Source organism: Mobula hypostoma, chromosome 3, assembly GCF_963921235.1.
Source record: "Mobula hypostoma chromosome 3, sMobHyp1.1, whole genome shotgun sequence".
Taxonomy (NCBI): domain Eukaryota; kingdom Metazoa; phylum Chordata; class Chondrichthyes; order Myliobatiformes; family Myliobatidae; genus Mobula; species Mobula hypostoma.
Window position 1 is genome coordinate 183726114 of NC_086099.1, and position 20450 is coordinate 183746563.

The 20450-nt window shown below is 41.0% G+C and overlaps 1 protein-coding gene across 9 annotated transcripts in view; it reads left to right on the forward strand.

The window, feature by feature from the left end:
• Positions 1 to 20450, forward strand: part of mllt10 (MLLT10 histone lysine methyltransferase DOT1L cofactor) — a 279374-nt gene that overhangs the window by 96627 nt on the left and 162297 nt on the right. For all 9 annotated transcript variants that reach the window (XM_063044224.1, XM_063044228.1, XM_063044227.1 and 6 more), the window contains one exon: positions 15912 to 16007. In XM_063044224.1, coding sequence (XP_062900294.1) covers positions 15912 to 16007 — 96 coding nt within the window. The remainder of the gene's footprint in view (positions 1 to 15911; positions 16008 to 20450) is intronic.

The window sequence follows — 20450 nt, forward strand, 5'->3', positions numbered from 1 at the left end:
TCTCCCACCATGAGAAACATCTTTTCTACACCTAGTCTGTCTCGCCTTTCAAGGTTTGAAAGGTTTCGAAGGTTTCAAAGGTACATTTAATGTCAGAGAAATGTATACAATATGCATCCTGACATACTTTTTCTTCGCAACCATCCACGAAAACAGGAGTGCCCCAAGAATGAATGACAGTTAAATGTTAGAACCCAGAAGTCTTTCCCCCCCAGCTCCTCCCTCCCATGTGTAAGCAGCAGCAAAGCAACGATCCCCTTCCTTCACCACCAAACAAAACATCGGCACCCCCCATCAAGCACTCAAGCATGCAGCAAAGCATCAATAAAGATACAGACACAGTACCCCAAAGACTGCTCGTTTACCCAGTAAGTTGACATACCACAGATTCACTCTGTCTCTCCCTAATAAGGGAAAAAGATGTTCCTGTTTCAGAGCGAGAGGGGAAACATAACAAACAACTCATTTAATTATTATGTTAAAAGTCTGTTGTGTCGCCTTTTCCGAGCTTTGTGCCCAAAGAGCTCAGGTCTGTGGGCACACAGCCAGCAGCCAGCTTGCTGCTTTCGACTTGCCATCTTCCACGACACACTGATTTTCTGTAGAGGCACCAACCTCAAGTCCGCCCACTTCCAGAGCCATGAAATCCCGGAACCCCAGAAGCGTGCTAGTCTTCTGGGCCGCGTCCATGGTATTTCGAATAGCGGCCAGTCGTGAGACCCTGAGAGCGGGCCCCATTCCCGCAAAGAACCGAAGTCAGTGTGTAATTCCAGGTCAGGGACTTCAAGAGAACCCTGAAAGGGAAAAATAGAGATATTAAAGATAGAAATAGAGCTGTTGCTGAAGATGCAAGCAGAGGAGTTGCCTTTAAGTGCCATCGTCTCCTAAGCTCCACCCAAAAAGATTTCAATAAGGTCACCCTCGTCCTTCCAAATTCCAATGAGTACAGACCCAGAGCCATCAAATGTTCCTCATATGATAACCCTTTCATTCCTGGAATCATCCTTGTGAACCTCCTCTGGACCCTCTCCAATGCCAGCTCATCGTTTCTAAGATGAGGGGCCCAAAACTGTTCACAGCACTCAAGGTGAGGCCTCAACATCACATCCTTGCTCTTGTATTCTAGACCTCTTGAATTGAATGCTAACATGGCATTTGCCTTTCTCACCACTGACTCAACCTGCAAGTTGACCTTCAGAGTGTTCTGCACAAGGACTCCCATGTCCCCCTGCATCTCAGATTCCTGGATTTTCTCCCCGTTTAGAAAATAGTCTGCACATTTATTTCTACTACCAAAGTACACGACCATGCATTTTCCAACATTATATTTCATTTGCCACTTTCTTGCCCATTCTCCTAATCTGTCTTAGTCCTTCTGCATCCTACCTGTTTCCTCAACACAACCTGCCCCTCCATCAATCTTAGTATTATCTGCAAACTTGGCAACAAAGCCATCTGTTTCATCATCTAAATCATTGAAAGACAGCATAAAAAGAAGTGATCCCAACACCAACCCCTGAAGAACACCACAAGTCACTGGCAGCCAACTAGGAAAAGATCCTTTTATTTCCACTCGCCACCTCAGTCCAATCAACCAATGCTCTATCCATGTTTTGAACTTAACTGTAATACCACAGGCTCTTAACTTGCTAAGCAACCTCATGTGTGGCACCTTGTCAAAGGCCTTCTGAAAGTTTAAGTATACAACATCCACTGCATCCCCTTTATCTATGCTACTTGTAATCTCCTCAAAGAATTCCAACAGGTTTGTCAGGCAGGACTTTCCGTTTGTCCTATCTTGGCCTGTGCCACCAAGTACTCCATCACCTGATTTTTAACAATTGACTCCACAACAACTTCCCAATCACTGAGGTCAGTCTAACTGTTTTATAATTTCCTTTCAGCTGCCTTCCTCCTTTCTTAAAGAGTGGAGTGACATTTGTAATTTCCAGTCCTCTGGCACCATGCCAGAGTCCAATGATTTTTGAAAAATCATTGCTAATGCCACCACAATTCCGAACGCTTCCTCTTTCTGAGCCCTAGGGTGCGGTTCATTTGGTCCGGGTGACTTGTGTACCTTTCGGTCTTTCAGCTCTTTGAGCACCTTCTCCCTTGTAATAGCAACTGCACCTACTTCTTTTCCTTCACACACTTCAATGTCTGGCACACTACTTGTGCCTTTCACAGTGAGGACTGAAGCAAAATACTCATTTAGTTCATTTGCCATCTCCTTGTCACCCATTATTTTTTCTCCTGCCTCCTTTTCTAGCGGTCCTATATCCACTCTCATCTCTCTTTTATTTTTTTTTACATACTTTGATATTATTTGCTAGCTTATATATTTCATCTTTTTCCTTTTATTAGTTCTTTTAGTTGCTTTCTAAGTTTCTAAAAACTTCCCAATCCTCTAACATTCCCACTAATTTTTGCTTTGTTGTATGCCTTTGTTTTTACATTAACTTTGACTTCCCTTGTCAGCCATGGTTGTACTATTTTGCCATTTGAGAATTTCTTCATTTTCAGAATACATTGATCCTGCAACTTCCTCATTTTTCCAAGAAACTCACACCGTTGTTGCTCTGCTGTCATCCCTGCCAGCATCTCCTTCCAATTTACTTTGACCAACTCCTTTCTCTCACCACTGTAATTTTACTTTCTTCCTATCAGATTTCAAGTTGAATTCAATCATATTGTGATCAATGGTTCCTAAGGGTTCTTTTACCGTAAGCTCCCTAATCGCCTCCGGTTCATTACAGATAACCCACAATCCAGTATAGCTGATTCCCCAGTAGGCTCAATGACAAACTGCTCTAAAAAGCTATCTCTTGGGCATTCAACAAACTTACTCTGTTGAAATCCATTACCAACCTGATTTTCCCAATTGACCTGTATGTTAAAATCTCCCATGACTATCATAACGTTGCCCTTCTGACATGCTTTTTCTATTTCCTGTTGTAATTTGTGGTGCACCTCCCAGCCACTGTCAGGAGACCTGTATATAACTGCCATCGGGGTCCTTTTACCCTGCAGTTTCTTAACTCAACCCACAAGGATTTCGATCTTTTGACATAATTCTGATCTTTTGTCATATATTTCTACTGATTTGATGGCATTCTTAACCAGTGGAGCCACGCCATCCCCTCTGCCTATCTTCCTATCCGTCCAATACAACATATAACCTCGGACATTCAGCTCTCAACTACAACCATCCTTCAGCCACGATTCAGTGATGGCTACATCATACCTGGCTGTCTGTAATAGTGCATCAAGATTATCCTGCTTATTTCTTATACCCCGTGCATTGAGATACAACACCTTGAGTACTGTATTTGCTACCCTTTTTGATTTTTGCATCCCTAATGCCCGCAAGAAAACGAATCTGAAGGTTGTATATGGTTATATATGTGTATTTTGATAATAAATTTACTTTGAATGTTGATCTTTTTCACACAACGTGGTGGGTAAACCTGTCAGAGAAATGGTAGTGGTGGGTACATTTAAGACTTTTAGATGGGTACATGAATGGAAAGAACAGAAGTTTCGAACCTGAGATCCACGGACACCTCAGTTACTGGTAGGAGTCCATGGTATAAAAAAAAACCCTTGTTTAGAGGACATGTATCAAACACTGAGAAATGGGACTATCTCAAGTAGACTACTTGGTTGTTTTGGATGATTTAGGCTGAAGTATGTCTTCAAACTATATAATTGTAGGATTATTTATGGAGATTTTTAGTGTGGTGCTTAGGCTACCGATGGCATAGCTGTCCATGCTGCAACAAGAAAAATAAATTTTGTTAAGCTAGAATTAGAAGAATAAGGTTACTTATAGATGAAGGATATGGAGATCAGAAGAATTAAGATAGCAAGGAAATTTAAACAGGAGGTTTAAAATTGAAAATTTGGAGGTTTTGATAATTGCGAGCTACAGTGGTTTACCAAGGATTCATGTGTAGATTGAATGGGTTGTGGTCAGCAGGGTGCTGGGTGAACTGGGCAAAACAGAATGAGTGATGAAAGGTTGGTCAGGAAAATATTAGATAAGTTGTGCTTGGATGTAACAAAGAGTTTTAAGTAATTTGGGACTGTGAGGAATAGGGCATGGAATTTGAGATGTAATGGATATCAATTGCCTTTTGCTTCAGAAGAAAACTCATACTCCAATGTAAATGACTTCCATATGACCTTGCAAGTTAATTTGTTTGAAATCAAAGATAGTAATTGGAAGGAAAACTCATTTAATTCATAGTTTGTGTTTGGGTTTTCTTCGTAGCCTGATAGCAAAGAACCAGGTGTGTGTTCTAACTATCAACATTTAGTAGGCAAGTGTCACTGATAAATCTGCAATAAATTTATATAGCAGTAACAAATAACATGAGGCAAGAAACTATAGTGTATTGGTCCAGGTGTGCCTTGGAAATGTGCACAAATAATTTTTTTTGTTTAGTTTTAGGCTCTGCTGATTATGTATTCAGCAAAAAAAATCACTGCTGGAGTCAAGTAGTATTTGTAGAGGCAGAAGAATGATCGATGTTTAGACCCTGCATCAGGGCATTACACTTTTGGGGATATGTTGCCTAGCAGAGGGTGAAGAGGGAGGCAAAGGGTATGGCTGGTTTCCAGTGTCCCCAAACAGTGAGGCTATGGTGCTGGTGTAGAGAAGTGTTGATTATTATGATTGAGTGGGAATGTGCTGTTGATAGTTATCTCAGAATGAGGTATAAGCCAATAGGGTTTATTCAGACTTCCAGTGCCATTGGTGTAGAGTTTTCAAGAGAATCTGAATCAACCCTGTGGTTAGTGTTGGCTTTTTAGGGGAGATGATTTGAATTGAGGCCTGGATTGTGAGATAAATTCATCAGTCATTGAACAGAATCAGGTGTATGGTACATGGAGTTCAGGTATGGAAGGTTGTTGTTTGGAGATTGGGACTTAAGACATTTGGGTAGCTAAGAGTCTTCAGGATGGTTGAATTAGAGGCCTCAGTACTGTAGTGACTACAGGAGACAATGCAGCCAGAATGTATTACCTCAAAGTTTACTCTTAAGACGTAAGATAATAATTTGGTTCATTGAGTCCATGCAGAGCAATTCCAAAATTCCTGTTCCACCACTTATTTCCTTATAACTTATTCTCTCTGTCATGCCTATTAGTACATCTTTGATGCTCTTTTGATTCTCTCACCATTCTCTTACACTAATTACAGCTTACACAACCAGTATGTTTTTGAAATGTGGGTGCAAACGGAGCACCCGAGGCTACCCACGTTTTCATAGTGAGAATGAGAAAACAACACAATCAGTGTTGAAGGTTTGAAACAACCTTGTGGATAACCACTATCTTTTTCCTAGTATTGAAGAGTTAAATACCAGAGGGCATTCATTTAAGGTGAGGGGGTTAAGATCAAAGGAGATGCTTGGGGCAAGTTTCTCCACACACAGGGTGATAGGTGACTGGAATGCACTGCCTGGGGTGGTGCAACGACATTGGGAAACACCAGTCTTTGAATGGAAAATCCTACAAAAAGTAGGACATCATGGGTAAAACCCACCTGACCATTGAGCATATCAACATGAAACACTGTAGCAGGAAAACAGCATCCATCATCAGGCATCATGGCCACCCAAGTCATGCTCACTTCTCGCTGCTGCTGTCAGGTAGAAGATACAGGAGCCTCAGGACTTACACCACCAGGTTCAAGAAGAGTTACTACTCCTGAACCATCAGGCTCTTGAACAAAAGGGGATAACTACACTCAACTTCTCTTGCCCCATCATTGAAATGTTCCCACAACCAGTTAACTCACTTTCAAGGACTCTTCATCTCATGTTCTTGTTATTTATTGCTATTTATTTATACTTGCATTTGCATAGTTTGCTGTCTTGTTGCACTCTGGTTGATCTTTATCTTTCATTGATCCTGTTATAGTTACTATTCTATAGATTCGTTGAGTATGCCCACAGGGTTGTATATGTTGATATAAAACCATAAGACACAGGAGCAGTATTAGGCCATTTGGCCCATTCTATCATGGCTGATCCTTTATTCCCCTCCTTAGCCCCACTCCCCGGCCTTCCCACAATAACATTTGATGCCATGTCCAATCAATAATCTGTCAAGCTCTGCCTGAAATACACGCAGCGACCTAGCCACCCCAGACGCCCGTGGTAATAAATTCCACAAATTCACCACCCTCTGGCTAAAGAAATTTCTCCATATCTCTGTTTTAAATGAACACTCCTCTATTCTGAGGCTGTGCCCTCTTGTCCTAGACTCCCTCATCATGAGAAACATCGTTTCCACACCTACTCTGTCCAGGCATTTCAACATTCGAAAGGTTTCAATGAGATGCCCTGCTCATCCTTATAGATTTCAGCAAGTACAGTCTCAGAGCTATCAAACGTTCCTCGTATGATAATCCTTTCATTCCTGGAATCATCCTTGTGAACATTCTCTAAACCTTCTCCAATGCCGGCACATCTTTTCTTAGATGAGGAGCCCAAAACTGTTCAGAATACTCAATGTGAGGCCTCACCAATTCCCTTTAAAGCCTTAGCATAACATCTCTGCCCTTATATGCTGGACCTCTTGAAATGAATGCTAACATTGCATTTGCCTTCCTCACCACTGTCTCAACCTGCAAGTTAGCCTTTAGGGTGTTCTGCACAAAGACTCCCAAGTTCCTTTGCATCTCAGATGTTTGGATTTTTGGAACATTTGCAATTTTCCAGTCTTCTTGCGGCATACCGGAGTCCAATGATTTTGGAAAGGTCATTACTAAAGCCTCCATTATCTCTAACGTTACCTCTTTCAGAACCATAGGGTGCATTTCATCTGGTCTGCATGACTTATGTACCCTTAGGTCTTTAAGCCTTTTGATCACCTTCTCCCTTGTAATAGTAACTGCACTCACTTCTCTTCCCTCACACTATTCAACATCTGGTACACTGCTCGTGTCTTCCACAGTAAAGGCTGATACAAAATACTCATTTAGTTCATCTGCCATCTCCTTGTCCCCCATTATTATTTTTCCAGCCTCATTTTCTAGTGGTTCTATATCCACTCTCATCTCTCTTTTTTTTTTACATACTTGAAAAAGCTTTTACTATCCACTTTGATATTGTTTGCTAGCTTGCTTTCATATTTTAGTTCTTTTTCCTCCTAATGATTCCTTTAGTTGCTCTCTGTAGGTTTTTAAAAGCTTCCCAATCCTCTATCTTCCTGCTAATTTTTGCTTTGTTGCATGCCCTCTCTTTTGCTTTAACGTTACCTTTGACTTCCCTTGTCAGCATTGGTTGTAATATTTTGTCATTTGAGTATTTCTTTGTTTTTGAAGTACATCTATCCTGTACCTTCCTCATTTTTCCCAGAAACTCAATCCATTGCTGCTTTGCTGTCATCCCTGCCAGCATCTCCTTCCAATTTATTTTGGCCGGCTCCTTTCTCATACTACTGTAATTTCCTTTGCGCCACTGAAATACTTCTACAACAGACTTTACTTTCTCCGTATCAAATTATAAGTCGAACTCAATCATATTGTGATCACTGCCTCCGATTGGTTCCCCTTGGGTTCAGATGCAACCTCCCCCAGAAAAGATCCCAATGATCCAAGAACCTGAAAGCCTCCCCCCTGCACCAGCTTCTCAGCCGTGCATTGATTTGTTTCTGCCCTCACTGGCGCGTGGCATGGGCAGCAATCCAGAAATTACTACCCTGGAGGTCCTGCTTCTCAGCTTTCTATCTAGCTCTCTAAATTCTATTTTCGGGACTTTTTTGCTTTTCCTTTGTATATCATTGGTACCAATATGTACAAAGACATCTGGCTGCTCTCCCTCCCTCTCCAAAATGCTGTGGACACGATCCAAGACGTCCCTGACCCTGGCACCAAGGAGACAACATACCATTTGGGTGTCCTGTTCATGTCCACAGAATCTCCTGTCTGTTCCCCTGACTATTGAGTCTTTTATCACTACCGCTCCCCTCTTCTCGCTCTTTCCCTTCTGCACCATAGACCTATGCTTAGTGCCAGCAACCTGGTCTCCATGGCATTCCCCTGTGAGGTCATCCCCCACAACGGTATCCAAAGTAGTATATTTATTATTGAGGGGAATGGTCACAGAGGTGCTCTGCGCTAACTGCCTATTCACATTTCCATTTCTCCTGACAGTCATCCAGCTACTGGCCTCTGCAACTTAGGGGTGACTACTTCACTGTAACTCTGTTCGATTATCTCCCGACTCCGACGGTCATCTAACTGCTGCTCCAGATCCCTAATACGGTCTTTGAGGAGCTGCAGCTGGATACACCTCCTGCAGATGTCGTTCCCTGGGAGACTAGGTCTCCCAGGACTCCAACATTGAACATGAAGAACTCACAACAGCCACTTACTACACTAGGAGGGAAAAAAGGGAACCTTAACAAAAGCTTACCTAGAGTCAATGCCTCCTTTGAGACAAAATGTGACATTCCTCTCGCCACTGGCCTATTCCCAATAATGGCTGCCCCGCTTGTTCCTTCTGTACTTTTAAACAAGTGTCGCCAACCTGTAAGAAACCTCATTGCTGTGACCTGCTCCTGCTGCTGGTTGAGCATTCGGAATGAGCCCAGATGCCTGCGAAGGTCTCCTTTTAAAGAAGTGTTGCTGACCTGCGAGTAACCTTTTCACTGTGGACTGCTCCTCCTGCGCTGACTAGGCCGCCAGAACTTTAGTATCATGTACTTTTATAATAAACTTTACTTTGAACCTTGGTGGAGACAGATACGATTGAGATGTTGAGGAGACTTTTAGACAGGCACATGAATGTGCAGGAAATGGAAGGATATAGACATTGTGTAGGCAGAAGGCATTAGTTTCGTTGAGCATTCGATTACTGATTTAATTAGTTCAGCACAACATTGTAAGCTAGAGGGCCTATTCCTGTCCTCTGGAATATGAGCTATGTTAATCATGAGACATCTTCACTTCCGGAAGCAATACTGTGCAGCCCCTTCTATTTTAGAAATTCTGAAATTGGGAGCTCTTTCAGGGTTGGATTGGAATAGACCTGGGTTAATTGGAATTTCTCCATTTGGCCAGTTGATGATGTTTAGTCAATGGGCTGAGTAGCTTTGTGATAGGGAGGAACAAAGACTACCTTAGCGAAATTGAAAACTGGCACTGCTCAGTGGAATGACAACAATAGTTGCTCCTCCTAGGGTAGTTTAGTCTAAATTCCCATTAATCAAAAAGGAACATGATAAAGGGAATGTTGTTGGATCAACACTTGATCTGGAATTTAATAAAGTGCACATAGCAATCATTTGAGGGGGTGCACAGTGAAATTTCTGAACCACACAGAAATGGTCATCGTTTTATTTTGCTGCATCCTCAAGTCATGTGGTACTGAAATTTATAGACCTTATTGTTTAATCAGCAGTAATCAGCCAAGTCTGTAATTATTTATCAAATTTAAAAATACTTGTACATGAAGTGACTGAATTATAAGGGTGAGACCCTTAATTCAAAAAGAAGGGTAATAAATATTTCTTTTAAGTAGGAGAGAGCGAAAATTTGCTGTGAGCATTGAGTGTTAATTTTTTTTTAACTTTTTGCAGGGTTTCCTACAACAAAGCTTTTGCTTTTGAGGATTTAACTCTTCAAACCAATGCTCCCCACTTTGACAAAATTCTATTGCTACAGATTTTAGCATTTTGTTTTATACAAACTTTATTATCAACCAAGGTACATTGAAGCAATATTGACTCCAGTTATGCAATGATTCCATTGCTATTGATCAAGAGAGAATGTAAATTTTTTATAATATCAAATGGTTCAGTATATTTTGATGTCAATACAGTGATCTATTGAGGATGTAGACTTGACTGTTTTCATAATATTACTGAAAGCAAATGTGATCATCTGATAGGTATGTAATTCTGGCAGTGAAATAGGTTCTTTAAACAGAAACGAATAATGAAAATGGATAAACTAAGCAGGTTAGGCAGCTTCTGTGGAGATATAAACATAATTAATTTTTCAGGTCATTGATTTGATGTGGGTAGACAGATCACAATGTCTCTGATCAGGTGGAGATAAAGAGAGTTGAACGTTGCAAAAGGTGGTGGTGCTGCTGGCAATTGGAGAATTATTGTGTGTGTACAACAAAGGATAGGGTGGGGATGCAGACTGTAACTGTCAAATACAAAATACTGCACTCTTAGGGGAAAAAAAAGGGAAAAATGTGGAAAGACCCCATTTGTGGAGAGAGTAAAGTTAAGTTAACACAGCAGATTGATAACTTGTCGTTAGTTCTGGCAAATACTAGGAAACCTCATCCCTTGAAATTGAATTTACTGCATCTTGATGTATGTAAGAAGGGGAGATGTTTTCTTTGTACTTGCACTGGACACTGCAGCAGTGCAAGAAGCCTTAGAGATCAATGGTGAATTATGGGATAATATCACTTTACATGTTGTGAGTTATATGTACTATGTTGTGCACCTTGGTCCGAAAGAACAGTATTTCATTTGGTTCTATGCAAGTGTATGGGAGAATGACAATAAACTTGAACTTAAAATGTAAAACACCTGAAAGCTCTTACTCTTCCCATAAATCTGCCTTTCAGCAGTTGCAGGGGAGATGGCTTTGCTGAAGATTGAAAAGTGCATGAAGGAATCATGGACAGCACTTAACTTGAAGAGTGCTGGGAGGCAAGGAGAAAATGTGTATGGTGGTGGCATCATTTCAAGCTGGTGGAAATGAAAGAGGGTAACCTGTTGACTGTAGAGGAATAGAGACAAGGGTAGAATTACCAGGCCTCTGCATCCAGCACATAATTCTCCTGAACTTCCATCATCTCCAACAGGATCCCACCACCAAGCACATTCCCCCCCCCCCGCCCGCCCGCACTTTCTGCTTTCCACAGGGATTGCTCCTATGCGACTCCCTTGCCCATTCATCCCTCCCCACTGATATACCTCCTGGCACTTACCCTTGCAAGCAGAGCAAGTGCTACACCTACTGCTACACCTCCTCCCTCACTACCATTCAGAGCCCCAAACAGTCCATTAAGGAGAGGCAACACTTTACCTTTGAGTCTGTTGGGGTCATATACTGTGTTTAGTACTCCCGGTGTGGCCTCCTATATATTGGAAAGACCCGATGTAGATTGGGAGATCGCTTCACCGAGCATTAACACTTAATTCCAATTCCACTTCCCACTCCCATTCTGGTATGTCATTCCTCAACTGTCGTGCTGAGGCCACATTCAGGTTGGTGGAACAACACCTTGTATTCCATCTGGGTAGCCTCCAACCTGATGGCATGAAAACTGATTTCTCAAACTTCTGGTAGTGGCCCCCTCCGCCCCCACCCTCTCCCTCACCAGTCCCCATCCCCTTTTCCCTCTCTCACCTTATCTCCTTGCTTGCCCACCTCTCTGGTGCTCCTTACCCCCTTTTCCTCTTCCATTGGCTTCTGTCCTCTCCTATCAGATTCCCCCTTCTCCAGGCCTATATCTCTCACCAATCAAATTCCCAGCTCTTTTCTTCATCCCTCTCCCCCCTGGTTTCACCTATCACCTCATGTTTCTCTTTCTCTTCCTCCACCTTTTAAATCTATTCCTCATCTTTTTTTCTCCAGTCCTGCGGAAGGGTCTCAACCAAAAACGTCAACTGTACTTTTTTCCATAGATGCTGCCTGGCTTACTGAGTTCCTCCAGCATTTTGTGTTTGTTGCTAGAATTGCAGGAAATAGAATGGACATAATTGAAAACTATATTGATTAAGATTGGAAGGAAGCCATGATAATGGAAAAAGGGAGACATCTCAGAAGTACTAGTGTGGAAATAATTGTCATCAGAACGTATGTTCTGATCTTGTTTCATTTTGTAATTATGTTTTCTGTTCATCTTTTCCATACAGTTTATTTGTACTTCTCTTCAAGATGGCTTGTATGAAGCTTGAACACCTACAGTGTCTGCAATAATAGATCAGTTGCTTTTAGAATTAAGCCCTGTCCACGATGTCCTTTGTTTGAATGTGTACTTCCATTGGTTTGCAACTTTTGAGGTCTGGGTTGATCTCTGTATACTTTTCTCATATTTTGTGTTTTTAATTGATTTCAACATTAAGGATAGATAGGGACAAAATTGGTCCACTTGAAGATCAGCATGGTTATCTATGCGGGGAGCTGAAACATAAAGGAGAGATCTGCTGAAGGATCTTGGCCCGAAATGTCGTCTGTACTCTTTTCTATAGATGCTGCCTGGTCTGCTGAGGTGTCCCAGCATTTCCCGCATATTCAGATATTTGTGAAGGGGATATCTTAAATGGGTCTTTTGTATCTTTATTTAATTAAGTGATGAATGCAAAGTCTATAAAACTGAGACAAAACAGCAGTGAGGTCATGCATCATATCCAGAATACATAAGTTTGCTGTCCTGAGACAAAGTAGGGTGGATAATTCCCTAGGGTCTGACAGGGTGTCCCTTCTGACCTTGTGGGAGGCTAGGGCAGATATTCCAAGGGCCCTAGCAGAGGTATTTAAAATAGCCTTAATCATAAATAAGGTACAAGCAGGACTGGAAGATAGCTAACGTTGTTCCATATTCAAGAAACGCTCTAAGAATAACCTGTAAAGTTATAGGCCGGTGAGCCTGATGTTAGTAGTGAGGTAAGTTATTGGAAGGCATTTGAATGAACAGGATGTATGTAAGTATTTTGATAGACAGGGCCTGATTAGGGGTAGTCAATGTGACTTTGTGTGTGATAAGGTGTGTCTAACCAATCTTATAGTTTATTTGAGTAGGTTGCCAGGAAAATTGATGAAGGAAAGTCATTGGATATTTTCTACTTGCACTTTAGGAAGGCTTTTGATAATGAAGGCTGGTGCAGAAGGTTCAGTCGTTTGACATTGAGGATGAAATAACAAATCGGATTCAACATTGGACCAGCCTCCTTAAAACTCAAACCCCCCATCCTTGTGAATCTTTTCTGCACTCTTTCCAGCTTAATTCCATCTGCCACTTCTTGACCTACTGTCCTGTTGTAGTCTTTGGTAACCTTCTTCACTGCCCAGTATGCCATCAGTTTTGATATCCTCCGCAATCTTAATGATAATACCAACTAAATAGATATTATAGATGACCAATAACGGTGGACCCAGTGACAATTCATGCTGGTCACAGACCTCTGAAAGCCTCCTACCACCAAGCCAATTTTGTATCCAGTTGCCTTGTTCATCCTGGATCCCACATATTCCACATTCTCAGTCAAGCCTACCGAGTGGGACATGGTCAAAGGCTTTGCTAAAGTCCATGTAGATGATATCTAATGCCTGGTCCTTGTCAACTCTCAATTTTGTGAGACACAATTTCAAATTTCAAAATAAATTTATTATCAAGTACGTGTATGTCACCATATACAACCCTGAGATTTGTTTTCTTGTAAGCAATCACAGCAAATAAAAGAAACCCAAGAGAATCATGAAAACGACCACATCCAACAACAATCAATGTACAAAAAAACCGCAACAAACAGTGCAAATGCAAAAGAAAGAGAAAATATTTAATAATAAAGAAATTAACAATAGATGATGAAGCTGAAGAGTTCTTGAAAATGAGACCAATTCAGTGGAAGCAGTTCAGTGGTGGGGCAGCTGAAGTTATCCCCTGTGGTGCGGGTCCTGAGGCTCTTGAAGGCAGCAATGAAAAGAGAGCGTGGCAGCAACGAGAAGAAAATATGGTCTGGATAGTGAGGGTCCTTGATGGATGCTGCTTTCCTGTGACAGCGCTCCATGTAAATATGCTCAGTACTGACGAGGGCTTTACCAATGATGGACTGGCCATATCTGCTACTTCTTGTAGGCATTTCTGTACAAGTGCATTGGTGTTTCCATACCAGGCCGTGATACAACTAGTCAATATACCTTCCACTACACATATGTAGAAGTTTGTCAGAGTTTTAGATGACATGCTGAATCTACACAAACTTCTAAGAAAGTAGAGGTGCTGCTATGCTTTCTTTATAATGGCACTTACATGATAGACCCAAGACAGATCCTCTGAAAAGAACACTGAGGAGTTTAAAGTTGCTGACCCTCCCCACCTCTGACCATCCTACTCCCCTCCTGATGAGGACTGGCTCACGGACCTCTGGTTTCCTCGTCTTGAGGCTAGTAATCATCTCCTTGGTCTTGCTGACATTGACAAGAGGTGTTGTAGCATCACTCTGCTAGATGTTCAATCTCCCTCCTGTGTACTGATTTGTCACCACCCTTGATTCGGCCACAGTGGTGTCATCAGCAAACTTGTATATGGCATTGGAGCTGTGAGCCTCATGGTGTTAAGTATAAAGTGAGTAGAGCAGGGGACTAATCATGCAGCCTTGTGGTGCATCTGTGCTGAGGAATATTGTGGAGGAGATGTTGTTGACAATTGAACTGACTGATAAAAAGACATGCTGACTATTCCTAATTAGTCATTGCCTTTCCAAATGTAGAGTGAGGAACTGTTTTCACTTTGAGGCATGTGCCATGGTCCAATTTAATAGCACTTTCACTTCTGAGAAGGTGGTAGGTTATTTTGGAAATGTGACCACAAAAGTTTAGCTATGTATCAATTCTATGCTAGGGAAAAACTGCATAATCAGATATGCCATCTTTCAAATGGGATTGGTTAAGTGTTCCTTCATGATGGATGTATCATTCCTCCATTGTCTGCTTGGGGAGTCTAGGGATATGGAGCAAAGGATGGCAGTTAGAACTGAAGCTTATGTGGTGCCTGAGCAATAATACATACCCCAGATGGGATCAAGGTTTGAACTTTGATTCTATAATTTTGAAGATTGAAGGTGCTCTCGTTTTGATCTTTCTTTCTTTCTTTCTCTCTCAATAAACACCACCTACAATAGCCAGTTGATATTTTATTGCTTTTATTGGACCTTGTTCTATTTAAATTGGTAGATGTTTTTTCTTTTTAATTCAGTAATTCCACATCAATGGTTGTAGGCATTTTGGAACATGCTGAAAAATCATGAAAAGTCGCCCTTTTCACCAATATTTCTTCCACATGTAAAACAAAAATAATTCACTTTAATCATTTGTATTTAAAATTTTAAAGTAATTGTAAACAAAATAGAATATTTGTTATTTCTTGTGCTTTGGATTTAGTTCTGTGTATAAACACATAATTATATCTTCATTAAAAGTATTGTTTATTTTGTCCCCTTCAGTAGCTCAGTACAACAATATTTTGATATTCTTTTGTTTTGGTTACACAAAATAGTTCAAATTATTTTGCTGTCAGTATAGATTGAAGTAGTCTATTTGTCTTGACGTAACAGCAGGCAATATTGATGCCATGGCTTGAATGCAGTAAAGTGTTCCAAATTAAAGGAACAATTCAAGATTAAATACGAAGAATTGCCTTTTGAGGGGTGTTTAAAAGTAAGGAGAAAGGAGGCAGAGTCTTGTGGAGAAATTTGCAGCCTTTTGTACAGAAATGTTGAAGAGTGCATGTAGGTGAATTATGACATTGCTATTAATGACAAGGTGACAAGAAGGATGTTGCCTGGGAAGGTGGAGTTGAAGGAACTGAAAATCTGGTATTAAGGTTTGGTGATTAGAAGGGATGAGGGGATTAATGTTCAGTGAACTTGGGGGAAGACAAGTAGACCCTGGAAGAGTTTAAATAAAACGATAAGGTTTTGAGTTTGAAGTGGGGAGTGTCATAATAAGGAGCTAAAATAGATCAGCAAAATTGTGATGCCAAATTGTAACCTGCCATGGGAACAGAATACATGAAGGCAAAATTTTAAGTACACGATTCATATTTGTTCATGTATTACATTTAGATGTTCAGTTTAAATTACTTGTTGCTTGAAAAAGATGTTGCATTATTGTTTATTCATGATTATTCATGAATTTCCTACAGAAACAGAAGGATAGAGATAAATATAGACATCAAAAAATCAAAAAATCTTTGGAATTGTCATCCACTGTTCCATCTCTCACTGTGACAACTGAAAAGGTAAGTGGTAAAATGTTTTAAAACATAAGTAGATTATCTACTGTGTATATGATAGAAACTCCAAATCCCAAATGAAGATCCAGGCATTGTTATGGTTCGTTCTTACAGTAAATCATGAAACTAATCTGAGGCTTGAGCTCTTTGTCAATGGTTGAATCCTCTGAATGTAGTAGAAATAGTAAGTAACGCAGTTATATTAACAACAGATAAAAACTAATTTGTAATCTATCTTTGTTTTGTTCGCCTGTCTTGGAGTTTCAAGGCACTGATATAATGGCAGAACCTCATTTTGGTTCAGAAGACCTTAGTCAATCTTTGGTCAAGCTTTGATTATTAGGAGTCTGGCCCCGATGTTGGATTGTTTTCCCCCTCTAGGATGTAACTAAGAGCAGAATTCATTTCAGGCATCAAAGAAGAGGACTAGTTTCATCACTTTTGTTTGAGATATTTCCTAGATATTTTTTCGCTCCAAATACATGCCATAAATAACTAGGCAATGACTGTAAAAGGTTGAAGCAGTTTTAAGATCTATAGGGATGGTTATACTATTTCATACAATTCTGATGACTGTCTCCCAATATAAATTTGCTAATGCAAAGCTGGAGTACAGAGGAATCAAATCTGATGGGGTACCTCTAGTCAGAATAGCACCTTCTCTGCACTGTGGCAAAGGCAATTTTGATTCCAACCTACCAAGTCTTTACTGATCCCATGAGACTTAATTTTCTGTGTCATCTTGCCTTAAGAGACCTTGTCGATGGCTTTACCAAAGTTATAGATTAGACAAGAGATGAAATTATTCAGGAAAGGATGGAGGGCAACACAGTCATATCCTGATGATTGTTACCTCTTTGCTGCCGGACATCCATGAGGCAACCTGAAGAAGGATTGTGAGTGCCAGAGGGTTAGTGCATATCAATGTCAGCTACTGGGTAGAACAAGAAATGAGTTCCTACAAGCAAATTTTTGTGTATGGAAAGAGATTAAAAAGCAGGGCTCAAAAATTATCGCTTGATTACTATTGTTGCCAAATGCTCGTGAGTGCAGGAATCATTGTTATAAAGGACAGAATTTGGTGCCGGTTCTGATATGTACAAAGTGTGTTATAATGTAATGAGTTTGTGGCCATGTTCTTATTGTGGGAAGGTGGGAGCTTGGTATAGTTGGATTTACCAAGGACGGTTTGAAGATATCTTGGTAGAGAAATGACACCAGGATATAATGTTGTAAACAAAAAGCAAGGTAGATAAAACATTAGGAAAGGGAACATCACCATGCATAGAATACCTGAGTCATTTCCTCCCTCTACAAAGAGTTCACTGTGTGCTATCTACAAAATGCATTGTTGTTACTTGTCCAGTCCTTTCCAACTGCACACTCAAGCTGGTGCCCTTAAACGCCAAAAATAAAATGAAAGGCAGCAGACTTAAGAAAATGCCACTACCTGAATACTCTCAAATTTCTACACTACCCTGCTTTAGAAAAATGTTGCTGTTTCTTTATCTTTGCTGAGTCTAAATTCTGTAACTTCCTACCCAACAACAATATTCATTGCATCATATGAAGAGGACATGTCACTACCATTATCACAAGGCTAATTAAACATGGCCAGTATATGCTGGTACTGCCAGCATCACTCAAGTTCAGCAACATTTATTGATAAACAGAAAGGAAGGCTAATATGCTTGAGTATAAACATGATCTGTGGTGAAAATAATTGGAGATCTGTGAGATCTGTTAGGCACATGCGATTATGGTGTTGTAGTGTCAGTGGAGACCCATTTTATGAAAGGAAGGCATTAGCTATGAAATATTCCTGGAGACAAAATTATCCAGGAGAGATAAAGAGCGATGCAAAAAAAAACAGTATGCAGTGATATTGATTAAATAAAATATCCTAGAGATTGAGGGCAGAATTAAGTTACAAGTGGAGGTTCCATTATACTATGGGTTGCATTCTTTAGGCATCTAATTTGTAGGAAGGATATTAAGAAAGAAATTTTCAAAAAAATTACAAAACACTAATTATTCTGTGATGATACTGAGTGTTTATAGTAACCTTAATGTGACAACTGATGCTGTGATACCTTTTTCTTTATCTATCTTGTGCTATAAGCTGAGCTCCATGTGTTCATTATCATCCCAGAGGATGATAACATGGCACAATTTCTAGTGACTAACCAGTCCATGTTTGTAGCTTCTGTTTCAGGGGTCTACCTTTTGACATCCACTGGTGACTGACCAGCTCAGTTTCCAGAAGGCATAGGAGCAGAAATAGGCTATTAAGCTCATTGAGCCTGCTCCGCCATTTGATCATAGCTGATTTATTTTCCATTTCAACTCCATTCCCCTGCCTTTCTCCCTGACACTCCTACTAATCAAGGACCTATCAACCTCCACTTTAAATATGCCCTATGACTTGGTCTTCACTGCCATCTGTGACAACGAATTCTACAGATTCATCGCCCTCTGGCTAAAGAAGCACCTCCACATCTCTGTTCTAAAGAGATGTCCTTCTCTTATTTATATTGAAAGGACAGGCTGGATGGCATAGTCGGTGGTGTGGCTCTGTTGGTAAGAGATGGAATTACATCTTTCTAAAGAGATGACATGGGGTCAGAGAATGTTGAATCTTTGTGGGTGGAGTTTAGCCTCATCATGGCAGTAGAGGAGGCCATGTATGGGCATATCTGAATGGGAAGCAGAATTGAAGTGGGTGGCTACTGGGAGATACTGTCTTTTGTGGCGGACAGAGTGGAGGTGCTCGACGAAGAACTCAGGTTGGAGGAGCAGCACCTCATATACCGTCTAGGTGGTCTCCAGCCCCTTGGTATGAACATAAAATTCTCCAACTTCCGGTAATTCCCTCCCCCTCCCTTCCTCTATCCCTATTTCACTCTACCCCCTCCCACAGCTCCCTCATGGTTCCACCTCTTTCTTCTACCACCCATTGTTTTCAGGGCAATGACGTCAATGCTTCCCCTTCCCCACCCCCTTTGTCTTTCAAATTACTGGTCTATCAACTGACGCTACAAGCATTCTTCAAATCCTTCCCCATCTTTCATTCTTCAGTCCTGACGAAGGGTTCCGGCCCAAAACATTGACTCATCGTTTCTGACTGATGCTGCCCGATCTGCTGAGTTCATCCAGCGTACTGAAGGTGTTGCTTTGATCTTTTACAGCATCTGCAGATTATTTTGTGGATGTGGAAAGGATGTTTGCTGTGGTGGGGGTATGCAGAACTAGAGGGTACAGCCTCAAAATTAAGGATGGACCTTTTAGAATGGAAGTAAGGAGGAACTTTTTTAGCCAGACAGTGGTGAATCTGTGGAATGCTCTGCCAAAGAATGCAGTGGAGGCCAAGTCCGTGGATATATTTAAGGCAGAAGTTGATCATTTCCTGATTGGTCAGGGCATCAAAGGATGTGGTGAGAAGACAGGTGTATGGGGTTGAGTGCTGGGATTAGCCATGGTGGAATGGTGGAGCAGACTCGATGGGCTGATTGGCCTGATCCTGCTCCTATGGCTTATGGTCTTAGGAGTCTGTGTCGTCTGATCCTGGACCTCCCACTATTAGGAACATGTCCACTCCGTCTAGGCCTTTCAGTGTTCTGTACTGCATGTTTTAATAAGATTACCCCCCTCCCCCGCCCATCATTCTTCTAAATACCAGTGAAAACAGACCCAGAGCCATAAATCGTTCTCCTTTCATTCCCTAGATTATTCTCGTAAACCATTTCTGGACTGTGGCCTATGCCAGCACATCTTTTCTTAGATATGGGGCATAAAACACTTAATACTTCAAATGTGGTCTGACCCATGCCGTATAAAGTTTCAGCATTATATCCTTGTTTTTATGATCTACTCCTCTGGAAATGAATGCTAACATTGGATTTGCCTTCCTTACTATGGACAGAATTTGCATCTTAATCTTTAGAGAACCCTGCACTGGGTCTCCCAACTCGCTTTGCACATTTAATTCCTGAATTTGTTCCACATCTTCATCTACACCTTTATTCCATTTACCGAAGTTCATGACCATACATTTACCTACATTGTATTCCATCTGCCGCTTCTTTGACCGTTCTCATAATCTGTATAAGTCCTACAGATTTCCTGCTTCCTCCACTCTGTTTGCCCCCCAGCTATTTTTTGTATCATCCACAAAGCTGGCCACAAAGCCATCAATTATGTCATTCAAATTATTAATATATGATGTGAAACTTTGCAGACCCAACAGTTACCCTTGCAGAACACCATTAGTCACTGGCAGCCAATCAGTAAAGGCTCCCTTTGTTCCTATTCTCTGCCTTCTGCTATCAGTCAGTTAACTGCACATGTAATACCATGGGCTCTTATCTTGATTAGCAGCCTCATGGGGCACCTTGTCAAAGGCCTTCTGAAAATCCAAGTAAACAACATCCACTGACTCTCCTTTGTCTA